Source organism: Dipteris shenzhenensis, chromosome 20 (assembly GCF_047967505.1).
Source record: "Dipteris shenzhenensis isolate YYH24624 ecotype China chromosome 20, Dip_SZ_1.0, whole genome shotgun sequence".
In the NCBI taxonomy this organism is placed as follows: domain Eukaryota; kingdom Viridiplantae; phylum Streptophyta; class Polypodiopsida; order Gleicheniales; family Dipteridaceae; genus Dipteris; species Dipteris shenzhenensis.
In genome coordinates, this window is record NC_141615.1 from 55595528 (window position 1) to 55609759 (window position 14232).

The 14232-nt window shown below is 51.4% G+C and overlaps 1 protein-coding gene across 1 annotated transcript; it reads right to left on the reverse strand.

Annotated features, from left to right (window-relative positions):
- Positions 1-9312: 9312 nt before the first annotated feature.
- Positions 9313-10218, reverse strand: LOC147889874 (uncharacterized). Its single transcript, XM_087391333.1, has one exon. The coding sequence runs from the start codon at positions 10216-10218 to the stop codon at positions 9313-9315; it is 906 nt and encodes a 301-aa protein (XP_087247459.1).
- Between the last annotated feature and the right edge of the window lie 4014 nt (positions 10219-14232).

The window sequence follows — 14232 nt, forward strand, 5'->3', positions numbered from 1 at the left end:
CTCGTCCTTTCGGTCTAGTTCAATCGAAGGAATCCGTCGATGGGTGAGAAGTCCGTCGGGTTGGTGCTTGCAAAACGAGGCACGGTTATGATCATGGGCTCGGCCCTGTGATCACATTGGTGGGGCGGTGCTCTATACCAGTGGGTTCGATCAATGGAGCTGGGGAGTGGCTATGTGAAGCTTCCAAAGCTTCGACATGATGGAACTGCAGTTCCGTCACCTTCTGTTAGACGATGGCGGGGTCTCAGTCAGCCCATTCTCCGTGGTTCGAGCTTCGCGGGCTCTGCTACTTCGTAGGGGAAATACTCAGGAGGGTCTTTTGACTCTCACGAAGTCCTGGATCGAACAGAGCAGTACGTAGGTCGCACTGCTCTCTGCATCGGTCGAAATAAGCTATGAGGCCGCACCTCGACGATCACCGCGTCTTCCACGAGCTACTGATCGGTCTGCCACTTGGTAGACTCCTTCCTCAAGCCAAGGGGAAGCCTTGGCTTGAAGGTGAGCTTCAAACTCACCCTGCACACTCAAAACTTAACGAAGGGGAGGAGGGGACGATGCTTGCCATCTATCTACCTCTACGTTTGGAAGAAAAACACTCAGAGAAAAGACAACGAATGTTCTGTATTCCAAAAAGAAGAGGCCCTGTGGTCAAAGCGCCATAGGGTAAAGATTACCTGAAGCATCTCTCAGATGTAGAAATTCTCACACTCTCTCAGGATTAGAGATGGAGCTGGCAGCTCACGTATCCTCTCCAAGCCCTGTTGTGCTGGAATTCTGAATCCTTGTGAGTTTTGTGTGTTTGAATTTTGGAGGGAGTCTCCCTTGGTTCCAACGTTCAGCTGCCTTCATTAAGGCTTCATTCCTCCTTTTGTACTTTCCTCCCAACGGATACTTTGAAGGGCCAATCAATTCAAATCCTCCTGTTTGAATTGAGCCCTTTAGAGCCTTAGTTGGGAATCCAACCACACCATGGGCTGCTCCCCTTGGTTAGGTCCTAGGGATGTCAAAGGGTTGCTCCCCCTTGACCCAAAAGAGGGCAAGGACTTTCTTCTTGCTGCCAATTCGAATCCGAAGGTGATGATGAAGGAGGGGGCGGACTGAGACTCAGTCCCTTGTCAATGGGCCACCCGTTACATTCCCCCCCTTTTACTCTTGCTCCCCCGCTTCTTTGGAAAGGGGTGTGAATCATTGTAGCCACGCACGATGTCCATGAACCGCCATAGAGAAGGTTCCATCCTCCATGAGTCTTCACTTGAAGGCTGCTCCCTCCAGTGACAATGGTACAGCGTGTTAGGCCCGAACTGATTCGGTCTATCATGGTGTGCCATGATACTCTCGAGGTATTCACCCTCTCCACGATCCATCAGTAGAGCTGGACCTCTATTCCTCTGCTCACGGGCTGGATCATCATCTTCTTGAGCACCCTTCAACATGGAAACGTGAAAGGTGGGATGAATATGTAGATGGGGAGGAAGTTGCAGATGATAGGCCAGCTTGCCTACCCTCTCAAGGATCTCGTATGGCCTGTCGTCTCCCCATCGTACCTACACGCAAGATGATCCGTGAGCTCCTTTGGCATGCTGAACTGCTCAGGGTTCAGTTTGAGGTAGACCTTCTCGCCAACCTCATACTCTACATGCCTCCTCTTCCGATCTGCGAATTTTTTCATCCTATCTTGAGCTTTACCCAACTGCTCCCGGGCAGATCTAAGCCTTGTTACCCACTCCTCGTGGAAGGCTCCTTCTGCTGGAGCTACTCCCCCTATAGTAGGTAGTACGGATACTTCCCCCGCTGGTTTCATTCCTTCAGCTTTATCTTGCCCACAACTGTGGCAAGTCCTCTCGTATGCATCCGTATCTACATTCTCTTCTTGTGACAACCTGTCAGGTGCCTTGGCTGGAGGGTCTGATCCTAGATACACCTCTATCCTCTGGTTTATCTCCCGTTTAGGAGGAAGCTCCCTTGGGAGCTTCTCGGGTAGTATATCAGTGTACTCCGTCAGTAAACCCTGCACCTCATGTGGTACATGTCCCATAGATGGAACTGAGTTCTCCTCATGCTCTTCGATGACCACTAGGTAGGCTTGACTACCTTTTCCTACTGCTTCTTGCAACGGCATGGCTGAGAGGAGTTGGGGCAAAGGGCCTCCCTTTTGCCTTGATGCTTTTACCACCTCCCAACCTCCTTCCTTGCAGAATACCAACTGCTCATCATGGCTGTTGATAAGGACTCTGTTGGCTCTCAACCATGTTTGCCCAAACACCATGTCGAAATCATCCATTTCCACCACAGAAAATTTTGACCTATGAGAACAGCCTCCCACTTGGATACTTACTCCTTTGGCCACCTTGGCAACTGCTTGTCCCAGGGTATTTACTGTTTTCATGACCTTGCCTTTACTGATTTCAACCTTTAGCCCGATCTCCTTGGCTTTCTTAGAGGTGATGAAGTTATGGCTAGCCCCGCTATCCACCATAGCCCTCACTAGGCATCTGTTTACTGTCGCAGTAATGAACAGCAGATCAGAGGCTACCTTATCTTCATTTATGGCCCCTAGAAGCTGAAGGGGTGTCATGGTTTGAGTGGGCTGTCCATTTTCTGTTTCCTGGATAGTTTGCAGTGACTGTCGCATAGGGCAGTCCCTAGCAAAATGAGCTCCTGTGTAGAGGTAACAACCACTCCCTTTGGGGGCTGAAAGACTCGACGAAGCCTTTGCTGACCCCACACTACTCTTGGGCTGCACAGTACCTTTTTGAGCAGCAGTAACTTCAGCTTTGGCCTGCTCAGCTGGGACCTCTCCCATAGGACGGTACTTCTTCCTTTTGAAGCCAAACCGCTTGAACTTTTTCTTCTCGAATGGGGAAACCCCTTGTTCACTTGGCTTGGGCTTGGCTTGACCTTGTCTCTCACCACCATGTTGTTTCTCTTGCCGATCGGTGAGGCGGTCGGCTACCTCGTATGCTTTAGCCACCGTCTTTACATGATCCCTCATGCGCTCATCATGTGCCCAAGGCCTCAGCCTTTTGATGAAATAGTAAAGTCGATCGGCCTCACTCATCTCCTTGATTTGTAGCATTAGGGAGGAGTGAGCTTTGATGAAGTCCCTCAGGGTTCCAGTGTGTTTGAGACTATTCAAGGCATCCCGAGCCTTCCATTCGATATCGGAGGGCAAAAACTGCAACCTCAGCCTTTGTGAGAGCTCCTCCCACGTGGAAATTGTGTATGTGTTCCGGTGGGTTCTCTCATCCTCCTTGTAATTTCTCCACCAAAGCTTGGCATCGTCCACCAAGTAGGTTGAGGCATGGAGCACTTGCTCTTGGGGCTCGATTATCTTGGCAAGGGCAAGGTATTGCTGCATGTCGTAAATGAAGTTCCCTAATACCTTGACTTCTCGCGTGCCCGTGTATGGTTCGGACTCCTTGAGCTTGACCCGATGCCTTCTGGATGGTCCGACCCCATCATCCTTGATTAGCTTGCTCATCACATGAGCAAGCTCTATTTTAGCTTCTGAGAGTTGCTGCTGTAGTAGCTTCTGGCTGGTCTGCAACTCAGTTAGAGCAAGCTCTATGGCCTCAAGCCTTGCATCATGCTCATGGAATTTGAGCTTGGTTTTGCTCCTGGTGTTGCTTGGCTCAGCACCAGCTACCTCATTTGAATCACCCATGAGAAATGGCCTTCAAATAGGCTGGACTGTCTGTTCTGTGAAAATACAGAAGGTGGGAGAAAACTGTCAATTCCACTTGACCTCCCAAATCCTATCAAGCTGATGCCTTTGGGGAACTCACTCTGCTCAGTTCCTTCAGCTCTGATACCACTGTCACGAGGGCAAAGTTTTCCCTAAATTTTTTTCTCTTTTGTCTTTTCCTTTGCTCCCCAGTTTGGTCCCCTATCGGGATCCCAAAGTACCTACTTGACCTCTAGATCTGCAACTATCTTGCTGATGGGAATCCACCTGACTGACTGCCCTTCACCTTCCCAAGGTTCCTTGGTCCTTCAGGAATCGACTAGAACTCCTTCCGAGAGCTACGGCTTTGGAGAACCGCTGCTTCGCATAATGCTTGCCGAAGCGTCATGTAGCTAAAGTAATGCCCGAGGCTTGCTCCGGAAACTCAGCACAAGAGGGGGAACACGGCTGTGAAGTCTGTTTCCAAAAGCCCCTTATCTGGCTAGTTGAGACTAACTAAAGTTAGTCGGGGTTCATCTGTCCGAACCGCCAAAACTGACTTGCTGTACCTCCAAAATTATGTGCTAAAAGGATGGCCAACCACCAGAACTCGAACTCAGGACCTCCAGGGAGCTACCTGCAGAGTCTTGAGTTAGGCTAGCCAAGTGGCCTAGTCTTGGTTAGTGTAACCTATACCAACCACTTAGTGATGTAGTGTATCTTCCTTCATGTGGGGCTACCCAAAACTCTGCGCGGCCGAACAAGGTATTCGAACCCACGACCTTCTACCAAGTAACCTATGCTTTTATAGCAGCCTTGGGGCGTTGGAGCTATGGCGACCTCCCCGTCAGCATGCGCACGTCGAAGGGCCGATGTCTGGCGTCGCATGTCTTCTACAGGTAGGTGAGTATTCGCATGGGAGAGGGTGATGGCAATGGTGAGCTCAAACGACCGGGAGGAAACTCCTCGTCCTTTCTGTCTAGTTCCATTCAAGGAATCCGTTGATGGGCGAGAAGTCCGTCGGGTTGGTGCTTGTAAACCGAGGCACGGTTATGATCATGGGTTCGGCCCTGTGATCACGTCGGTGGAGCGGTGCTCTGTACCAGTGGGTTCGATCAATGGAGCTGGGGAGTGGCTGTGTGAAGCTTCCAAAGCTTCGACGTGACGGAACTGCAGTTTCGTCACCTTCCGTTAGACGATGGCGGGATCTCAGTCGGCCCGTTCTCTGTGGTTCGAGCCTCGCGAGCTCTGCTACTTCGTAGGGGAGATACTCAGGAGGGTCTTCGACTCTCACGAAGTCCTGGATCGAACGGAGCAGTACGCAGGTCGCACTGCTCTCTACATCGGTCGAAATAAGCTCTGAGGCCGCACCTCGACGGTCACTGCATCTTCCATGAGCTACTGATCGGTCTACCACTTGGTAGACTCCTTTCTCAAGCCAAGGGGAAGCCCTAGCTTGAAGGTGAGCTTTAGATTCGCCCTGCACACTCAAAACTTAACGAAGTGGAGGGGGGGACGATGCTTGCCATCTATCTACCTCAACGTTTGGAACAAAAACACTTAGAGTAGAGACAACGAATGATCTGTATTCCAAAAAGAAGAGGCGCTGTGGTCAAAGCGCCACAGGGTAAAGATTACATGGAAGCATCTCTCAGATGCAGAAATCCTCACACTCTCTCAGGATTACAGATGGAGCTCGCAGCTCACGTATCCTCTCCAAGCCTTGTTATGCTGGAATTCTGAATCCTTGTGAGTTTTGTGTGTTTGATTTTTGGAGGGAGTCTCCCTTGGTTCCAACGTTCAGCTGCCTTCATTAAGGCTTCATTCCTCCTTTTGTACTTTCCTCCCAACAGATACTTTGAAGGGCCAATCAAGTCAAATCCTCCCGTTTGAATTGAGCCCTTTAGAGCCTTAGTTGGGAATCCAACCACACCATGGGCTGCTCCCCTTGGTTAGGTCCTAGGGATGTCAAAGAGTTGCTCCCCCTTGACCCAAAAGAGGGCAAGGACTTCCTCCTTACTGCTGATGTCGAATCCGAAGGTGATGATGAAGGAGGGGGTGGACTGAGACTCAATCCCTTGTCAACGGGCCACCCGTTACAGGGTGGGTGGTGCCGACGGTCCAGCTGTGCGATCTCCTCCATGACTACATCTATTTGTGGCACCTTTCCCTTCTTCTTGGATTCTTCTTTGGTGGCTCCTTTGGGTCCATCTCCTTCCCTACCCCTTTCTCGGCCACCGGCATCTTCTCTTTCTTTTTCTTTCTCACGACCTCCATCCAACCCCCTTCCACTGCAGGAGGTTCTCCTGCCTGGGCTTGAACTACCAACTGCGGGTACCTCAGGAGAGGCAGGGGCCTCCCATCTGCTGAAATGCGGGCAAACCTGTGCCTGGTGTGCAAAGTTGTGGCAATGTAAGCATTGGTTGGGTTGTCCTATAATAGTCGCTCATTCGGTGAGAACCCCAAATCTGTTACCATCTCCAAAGCTGAGGGAGCCTAGAGAGGTCCTCTACCGCAACCCGTACCCTCGAAACCTGAGCGTTGATGACGGCATCTGCAAAGGAGTCCGAGAGAACCGTGCCGAAGTGATCCCCGAAGTATGCCACACAGGGTCTCAGCTTAGCGGCCAAGCCAAGAAATAGAATAACTGGATGCTGAGGAATGTGGTGCTGCACGTTGAAATTGGAGACGTTGAAGCCATGGTACCACAGGATGAGAGTGATCAGCTTCTCCCCAACCAGCATGGGGGAGTGAGCTACTAGGGAAGCAGCACCCTCTACCATACAAATCCTCAACATGAAGATCCCGTGACCCATAAGGACAGCCTCAGTGATGTGGCCGTCCGCTAGTACCAGACTGCCAATCTCGGAGTTCGGCCCTAAAAGACAAATGGCCGACAATTCGCATGTACACTGCTGAGTGCGAATAATCAGCTACCTTCTCCTTGACCGATACAATCTGCTACTTGGATAATATCACTCGATAGGCATTTGGAGTGGGAGCATCCTGCAGGATCTCCAGTTCCGGACATGAAGCCACCATATCAAGGTCTAGTTCAGCCACGCCAACTGTGCTCGTGAGGTGACTCGAGGAAGGAGAGGAGAGGTGGCCTGAAATGAACGGAGGGAAGATTTCTTCTATCTATCCAGCCTTCCAGTGGAGTTGGTCCCACAGATAGCATACATCAGTCCAGCCACCCGGATGGACAGTTGACCACTTGATAGATCCAAGGGATCCACCTTGTGTTCATTCCCCCTATCTCGCCATGATAGCGCGATGGATGTACATTTCATTTTACTTTTTTCTCATCAAAGACATCGCCCCGCCCCTTAGCTATGTTTGTATTTGGTTTTTTTCCAATCTTACAGACCCTTTGGTCTTTTGCAGAGGTTAATAAACTTTCTTCTTTCTTTCTTCATTTCTCCCCCCCCCCTTTGTAACGGGTGGCCCGTTGACAAGGGACTGAGTCTCAGTCCGATGGTCTACCGAAGGAGATAGTGTCTGACAGAGACGGGAGGTTTACTGGCAGTTTCTGGAGCACACTGTTCGCGATGTGTGGGACGACCACGAGTTACCAATCGCGCTGCCCACTTGTAGGCTTCTTCCTTAGGCCAAGGGGAAGCCTTGGCTCAAAGGTAAGCTCTCAAAATGCCCTGCACACTCAGAACTTAACGCAGAGAGGGAGAGAGCACTGCATGATAATCTATCTACTCAACGCTTGGAGCAAAACACTCAGAGCAGAGACAATGAATGCTTTGTATTCCAAAAAGAAGAGGCCCTGTGGTCAAAATGCCACAGGGTAAAGATTACATGGAAGCATCTCTCAGATGCAGAAATCCTCACTCTCTCAGGATTAAAGATGGAGCTCGCAGCTCACATATCCTTCCAGATCTGTTCTCCCCTGGAAATCTGCCCCCTGTGTGTGTAAGTTTTTTTATTTTTGGAGGGAGTATCCCTTGGTTCCAACGTTCAGCCACCTTCATTAAGGCTCCATTCCTCCTTTGGTACTTTCCTCCCAACCGATACTTTGAAGGGCCAATCAATTCAAATCCTCCCGTTTGAATTGAGCCCTTTAGAGCCTTAGTTGGGAATCCAACCACACCATGGGCTGCTCCCCTTGGTTAGGTCCTAGGGATGTCAAAGGGTTGCTCCCCCTTGACCCAAAAGAGGGCAAGGACTTCCTCGTTGCTGCCGATGTCGAATCCAAAGGTGATGATGAAGGAGGGGTGGGTGTTTGACCACAAACTTGAAGAAGAGTTTTGCTGCTGCTGTGGCATCCAATGTACCCATGTATGGAATGAAATGGGCAAGCTTGGTGAGCCTACACACCACCACAAGTATGACCATATGTCCTCCACTGTTCGGTAGACATGTGATGAAGTCCATGGAGGCGCTCTCCCATGGCTTCGACGGAATGTCAAGGGGTTGAAGAAGCCCCGCTGGTTTCATTCTTTCAGCTTTGTCTTGCCCACAAATGTGGCAAGTTCTCACATATGCATCCGTATCTCTCTCCATCAGTGGCCACCAAAAATTTCTTCAGAGTAATTCAAGGGTCTTTTGCTGTCCTGGATGGCCTACCCACTGTGGCTCATGATGCTCCTAGATCATCCTCTTCCTCAAGCCTCCTATGCATGGAACATACACTCTCTGTTGCTTGAAGTAGCCCAGTTTTGATCTCCTCCAAAACTGTGGATCCTTGCAGAATCTGAACTGCAGCTAGGTAGGGAACTCGAGAGAGGGCATCCGCCACTATGTTCTCTTTACCGGGCTTATACTTGATGTCGAAGTCAAAATTTGCCAGAAAATCTTGCCACCTAGCTTGCTTGGGAGAAAGCTTGGGCTGTGTCACAAAGTATGATGTTGTGACATTATCTGTGAAAACAGTGAATTTACTGCCTAGTAGATAGTGCTTCCACGTCCTCAAGCAATGGATTACTGTGGTCATTTCCTTGTCATGAGTGGGGTAGCAGGTCTCCCTATCGATCAGCTTCCGACTCTCGAAAGCTATGGGGTGCCCATCTTGTAGGAGGACTCCTCCTATAGCAAAATCAGAGGCATCCGTCTACACTTCAAAGGGCCTCTCAAAGTTCGAAAGGTCTAGGACGGGCTGGCTGCTCATAGCTTTCTTCAGTTTTTGAAAAGCATTCTCATGCTTGGGACCCCACTTCCACGGTGTATCCTTGCGGGTGAGATTAGTGAGGGGGGCTGTAATCTCACTATACATATCAATGAAGGATCGGTAGAATGAGGCTAACCCATTGAAGGCCCGCAGATCATGCACACCCCTTGGGGTAGGCCACTCTACTATTGCCTTCACTTTGCTCTCATCCATCATGAGTTTCCCTTGGGTCACCTTGAAACCTAGAAAGTGGATGGTCTCCTTGGCAAAGTTGCACTTGCTCTCTTTCAGAAACAGCCTGTTTGCTCTCAGCCTATCAAACACTTCTTTCAAATGCTTTACATGCTCCTTGAGAGTCTTGGAATAGATAAGGATGTCGTCCAAGTAAACGACTATGCACTTATCTAAAAGATCTCTGAAAATACCATTCATGAGTGTCGTGAAGGTCGCTAGGGCATTGGTTAACCCGAAGGTCAGAACGTTCCAATCGTATGATCCATATTTGGTTCTCATGGTGGTCTTTTCTACATCAGCTTCTGCGATTCTGATCTGATGGTACCCTAATCTGAAATCTATCTTTGTAAAATACCTTGCATGCACTAGAGAGTCGAACAACTCCCTCATGTTGGGAAGGGGATACCGGTTCTTGATAGTGACTTTGTTGAGGGCCCGGTGCTCCGTATGGGGATTTGGAGGGCTGGATAAATTCGGCCTCTAGCAACTCTTGCAACTGCACCTTCAGCTCTTTGTTCTCTTCTTGGGACAACCGGTAAGGTGCCTTGGCTAGAGGGTCTGCTCCTGGATACACCTCTATCCTATGGTCGATCTCCCGTTTAGGAGGAAGCTCCCTCGGGAGCTTCTTGGGTAGGATATCAGCATACTCCGTCAGTAAACCCTGAACCTCATGTGGTACATGTCCCTTAGATGGAACTGAGTTCTCCTCATGTTCTTTGATGACTACTAGGTAGGCTTGCTTACCTTTTCTTACTGCTTTTTTCAACTGCATAGCTGAGAGGAGTTGAGGCAAAGGGCCTCCCTTTTGCCTTGACGCTTTTACCACCTCCCAACCTCCATCCTTGCAGAATACCAGCTGTTCATCATGGCTGTTGATCAGTACCCTGTTAGCTCTCAACCATGTTTGCCCAAACACCATGTCGAAATCATCCATTTCCACCACAGAAAATTCTGACCTGTGAGAACAGCCTCCCACTTGGACACTTACTCCTTTGGCCACCTTGGCAATTGCTTGTCCTGGGGTATTTACTGTTTTCATGACCTTGCCTTTACTGATTTCAGCCTTTAGCCCGATCTCTTTGGCTTTCTTAGAGGTGATGAAATTATGGCTAGCCCCGCTGTCCACCATAGCCCTCACCAGGCGTCCATTTACTGTAGTAGTAATGAACAGCAGATCGGAGGCTACCTTATCTTCACTCATGGCCCCTAGAAGCTGAAGGGGTGTCATGGTTTGAGTGGGCTGCCCATTTACTATTTCCTGGATACTCTACAATGACTATCGCATAGGGCAGTCCCTAGCAAAATGTGCTCCTGTGCAGATGTAACAGCCACTCCCTTTGGGGGCTGAAAGACTCGACGAAGCCTTTGCTGATCCCACACTACTCTTGGGCTGAACAGTACTTACTTTACCTTTGCCTTTTTGAGCGGCAGTAGACTTAGGTTTGGCCTGCTCAGCTAGGACCTCTCCCATAGGGCGGTACCTCTTTTTGGAGCCAAACCGCTTGAACTTTTTCTTTTTGATTGGGGGAATCCCTTGTCCACTTGGCTTGGGCTTGGCTTGACCTTGTCTCTCACCACCGTGTTGTTTCTCTTGCCAATCAGTGAGGCGATCTGCTACCTCGTATGCTTCAGCCACCATCTTTACATGCTCCCTCATGAGCTCATCATGCGCCCAAGGCCTCAGCCTTTTGATGAAATAGTAAAGTCGATCGGCCTCACTCATCTCCTTGATTTGTAGCATTAGGGAGGAGTGAGCTTTGATGAATTCCCTCAGGGTTCCGGTGTGTTTGAGACTGTTCAAGGCATCCCAAGCCTTCCATTCGATGTCGGAGGGCAGAAACTGCAACCTCACCCTTTGTGAGAGCTCCTCCCACGTGGAAATTGTGTATGTGTTGCGGTGGGTTCTCTCATCCTCCTTGTAATTCGGAGCCAAGTCTTGGTTAGTGTAACCAAGCCGGGCCCCTTGGCTATATTGTGTTCTTTAGAGATTAGCAAAAGGGGGTCGGCCCCCTCGTCGGCTCGCGCTTTGCCTCCCCCTGCCCGGACTCGAACCTGTGACCTGTGCGAAGATGCTCGAAATACCTCACGGCCCGGCTAACCACCGGGGCCGTGGCCTTGCTTGTGACTCATTCCTATCCATATGGTTTTATAGCAGCCTTGGGTCATCGGAGCTATGGCGACCCTCCCGCCACCATGCACATGTCCATGAGCAGATCTCTAGCATCGCACGGGTTCTTCAGGCCTGCGGGAGTTCGTAGGAACGATAGTGTTGGCAATGGTGCACGCGATCGAGCGTGAGAGCTCTTCTCGACCTTTCCGTCATCTTCCGTCCGGTTCTGTCGATGGGTTTTTGTCGGTCTAGACCTTTGTCGGGTTTGTTCGTGCAATCCGAGGCACGGCTAAGAACATGGGCTCAGCCCTATGATCTCGTAGGTGGGGCGATGCTCTGTACTCAAGGGCTGGATCAATGGAGTTGTGGAGCGCCTGTAGGAAGCTTTTCAAGCTTTGGCGTGATGGAACTGCAGTTCTGTCACCTTCCGTTAGACGGAGGGATGTCAGAGCTTCGGTTCTTTGTGGTTTGAGCTTCGCGGGCTCTGCCACTTGGTAGAGGAGATATTCAGGAGGGTCTCTTGGCCCTCACAAAGTCTTGGATCGAATGGGTCCCTGCACTGGTCACGCTGCTCTCTGCATCGGCCGAAATGCCACCTGAGCAAACACCTCGACGATCCCTGCGTCTCCCACGAGCTAGCAAACGGCGGTCTGCCCTTTGTGGGCTTCTTCCTTAGGCCAAGGGGAAGCCCTGGCTCAAAGGTGGTCTGACGAAAACACCTGCACACTCAGAACTTAACGAAGGGGAGGGGAACGATACTTGCCATCTATCTACCTCAACGTTTGGAACAAAAACACCCAGAGTAGAGACAACGAATGTTCTGTATTCCAAAAAGAAGAGGCCCTATGGTCAAAACGCCACAGGGTAAAGATTACATGGAAGCATCTCTCAGATGTAGAAATCCTCACACTCTCTCGAGATTACAGATGGAGCTTGTAGCTCACGTATTCTCCAAGCTCTCTTGTATTGGAATTCTGAATCCTTGTGAGTTTTGTGTGTGAATTTTGGAGGGAGTCTCCCTTGGTTCCAACATTCAGCCACCTTCATTAAGGCTCCATTCCTCCTTTGGTACTTTCCTCCCAACAGATACTTTGAAGGGCCAATCAATTCAAATCCTCCCGTTTAAATTGAGCCCTTTAGAGCCTTAGTTGGGAATCCAACCACACCATGGGCTGCTCCCCTTAGTTAGGTCCTAGGGATGTCAAAGGGTTGCTCCCCCTTCACCCAAAAGAGGGCAAGGACTTCCTCCTTGCTGCCGATGTCGAATCCGAAGGTGGTGATGGAGGGGCGGTGATGGAGGGACTGAGACTCAGTCCCTTGTCAATGGGCCACCCGTTACAGGGATTACCCCCGCCTCCCTCCTCTACCCTCGCAGGAGGGAGGGGGGGTTAATCCCCCCCTCCCTCCTCTCCCCCCGCCCTCCCGTCGCCCCCTCCCTCCTCTCCTCTCACCCTCCCGTCGCCCCTTCCCCTCCTCCCCTCCCCTTCCCCGCCTCCCCCTCCCGTCGGCCCCCTCCCCTCCCTCCCTCCCTCCCTCCCGCCTGTGACCTCCCATCGCCCCTTCCCTGCCTCCCCTCCCCCTTCCCCGCCTCCCCCTCCCGTCGGCCCCCTCCCCTCCCTCCCTCCCTCCCTCCTGCCTGTGACCTCTCGTCGCCCCTTCCCCGCCTCCCCTCCCCCTTCCGCCCCCTCCCTCCTCTCCTCCCGCCCTCTCTCCTCTCGCCCTCCCGTCGCCCCTTCCCCGCCTCCCCTCCCCCTTCCCCGCCTCCCTCTCCCATCGGCCCCCTCCCCTCCCTCCCTCCCGCCTGCGATGGGGAGGGGGAGGCGGGAAAGGGAGGGGCCGGAGGGGGAGGGGAAGGGAGGGCCGGCGGGGAAGGGAGGGGCCGGCGGGGAGGGGAAAGTGGGAGGAGAGGGGAGGAAGGAAGGGAGGAGAGGGGAAGCGAGGGGAAGGGGAAGGGCGAGAAGGGGGAGGAGAGGGGAAGGGATGGGGAGGGGAGGGCAAGGGAGGAGAGGGGAAGCAGGAGGAGAGGCGGGGAAGGGGGACGAGAGGGGAAGGGAGGGGGAGGGGAGGGCAAGGGAGGGGAGAGAGGAAGCGGGAGGGGGGAAGCGGGAGGAGAGGGGAAGGGAGGGGAGAGAGGAAGCGGGAGGAGAGGGGATGGGAAGCAGGAGGGGAGGGAGGAGAGGGAGGGAGGGAGTACCTGGGTGGAGAGGTGGTGGAGGAGCTCCAGGAAAGTTGTGAGAGAGAATGAGGAGAAGTACAGTTTTATAGGAAATGGGTAGCTTTTAGGTCAAGTCAGCTTTTTTTAGTTTTTAAGGTTCTTTTAGTTCTTTTAGGTTCACTATAAGTATAATATTCTTAATTCTCTCTTTCATTCAAAGATCATTCTTTGTTGGCTCTTTCCTACTGCTTTCGTAGGAAGAGCTGGGTCTTCTATGTTTCAGGGTTCCGAGGCTTTTTGTCACCTACAGATATATTGGGATTGTCGGTTGTAGTATATGTGTAGCTTAGGACCTCGAGTCGTGTTCCGGTGAGAGACGTAGGCTTAAGTGTGGTAAGCAAACAAAGTGCAAGCATGTGTAAAAGGTACGTAAACCATCTTCATTGGGGGTTGTAGGGTTTAGGAAGAGTTTAAGGGTTCAGAAGGAGGTTTCAGGGTTTAGAAAGAGTTCCAGTGTTTAGGAGGAGTTCCAGGGTTCAGAAGGAGGTTCCAGGGTTCAGAAAGAGTTCCAGGGTTTAGAAGGAGGTTTCAAGGTTTAGAAGGAGTCCAGGGTTAGAAGGAGGATCCAAGGTTCAGAGTAGAGTACATGGTGGAGAACTCGTCTCCCTCATAGATCATGGAGTTTAAGGGTTTAGGAAAGCATAGGAGTGGGAGAGGAAAAAGGTGTAAAAGCATGGGTGAAAGAAGAGAGAGGAGGAAGGAGGAGGAGGGAAGAGGAGAAGGGAGGGGGAGGAGAGAGGAGGAGGAGGAGGAGGGAGGAAGAGGAGGAGGAGGAGGAGGAGGAGGGAGGAGGAGGAGAAGGAGGAAGGAGGAGGAGGGAGGAGGAGAGGGAGAGGGTGGGTTGCAGGGTTGGAGGACAGGGGAGAAGGGTTGCAAGGTTAGGACATGCT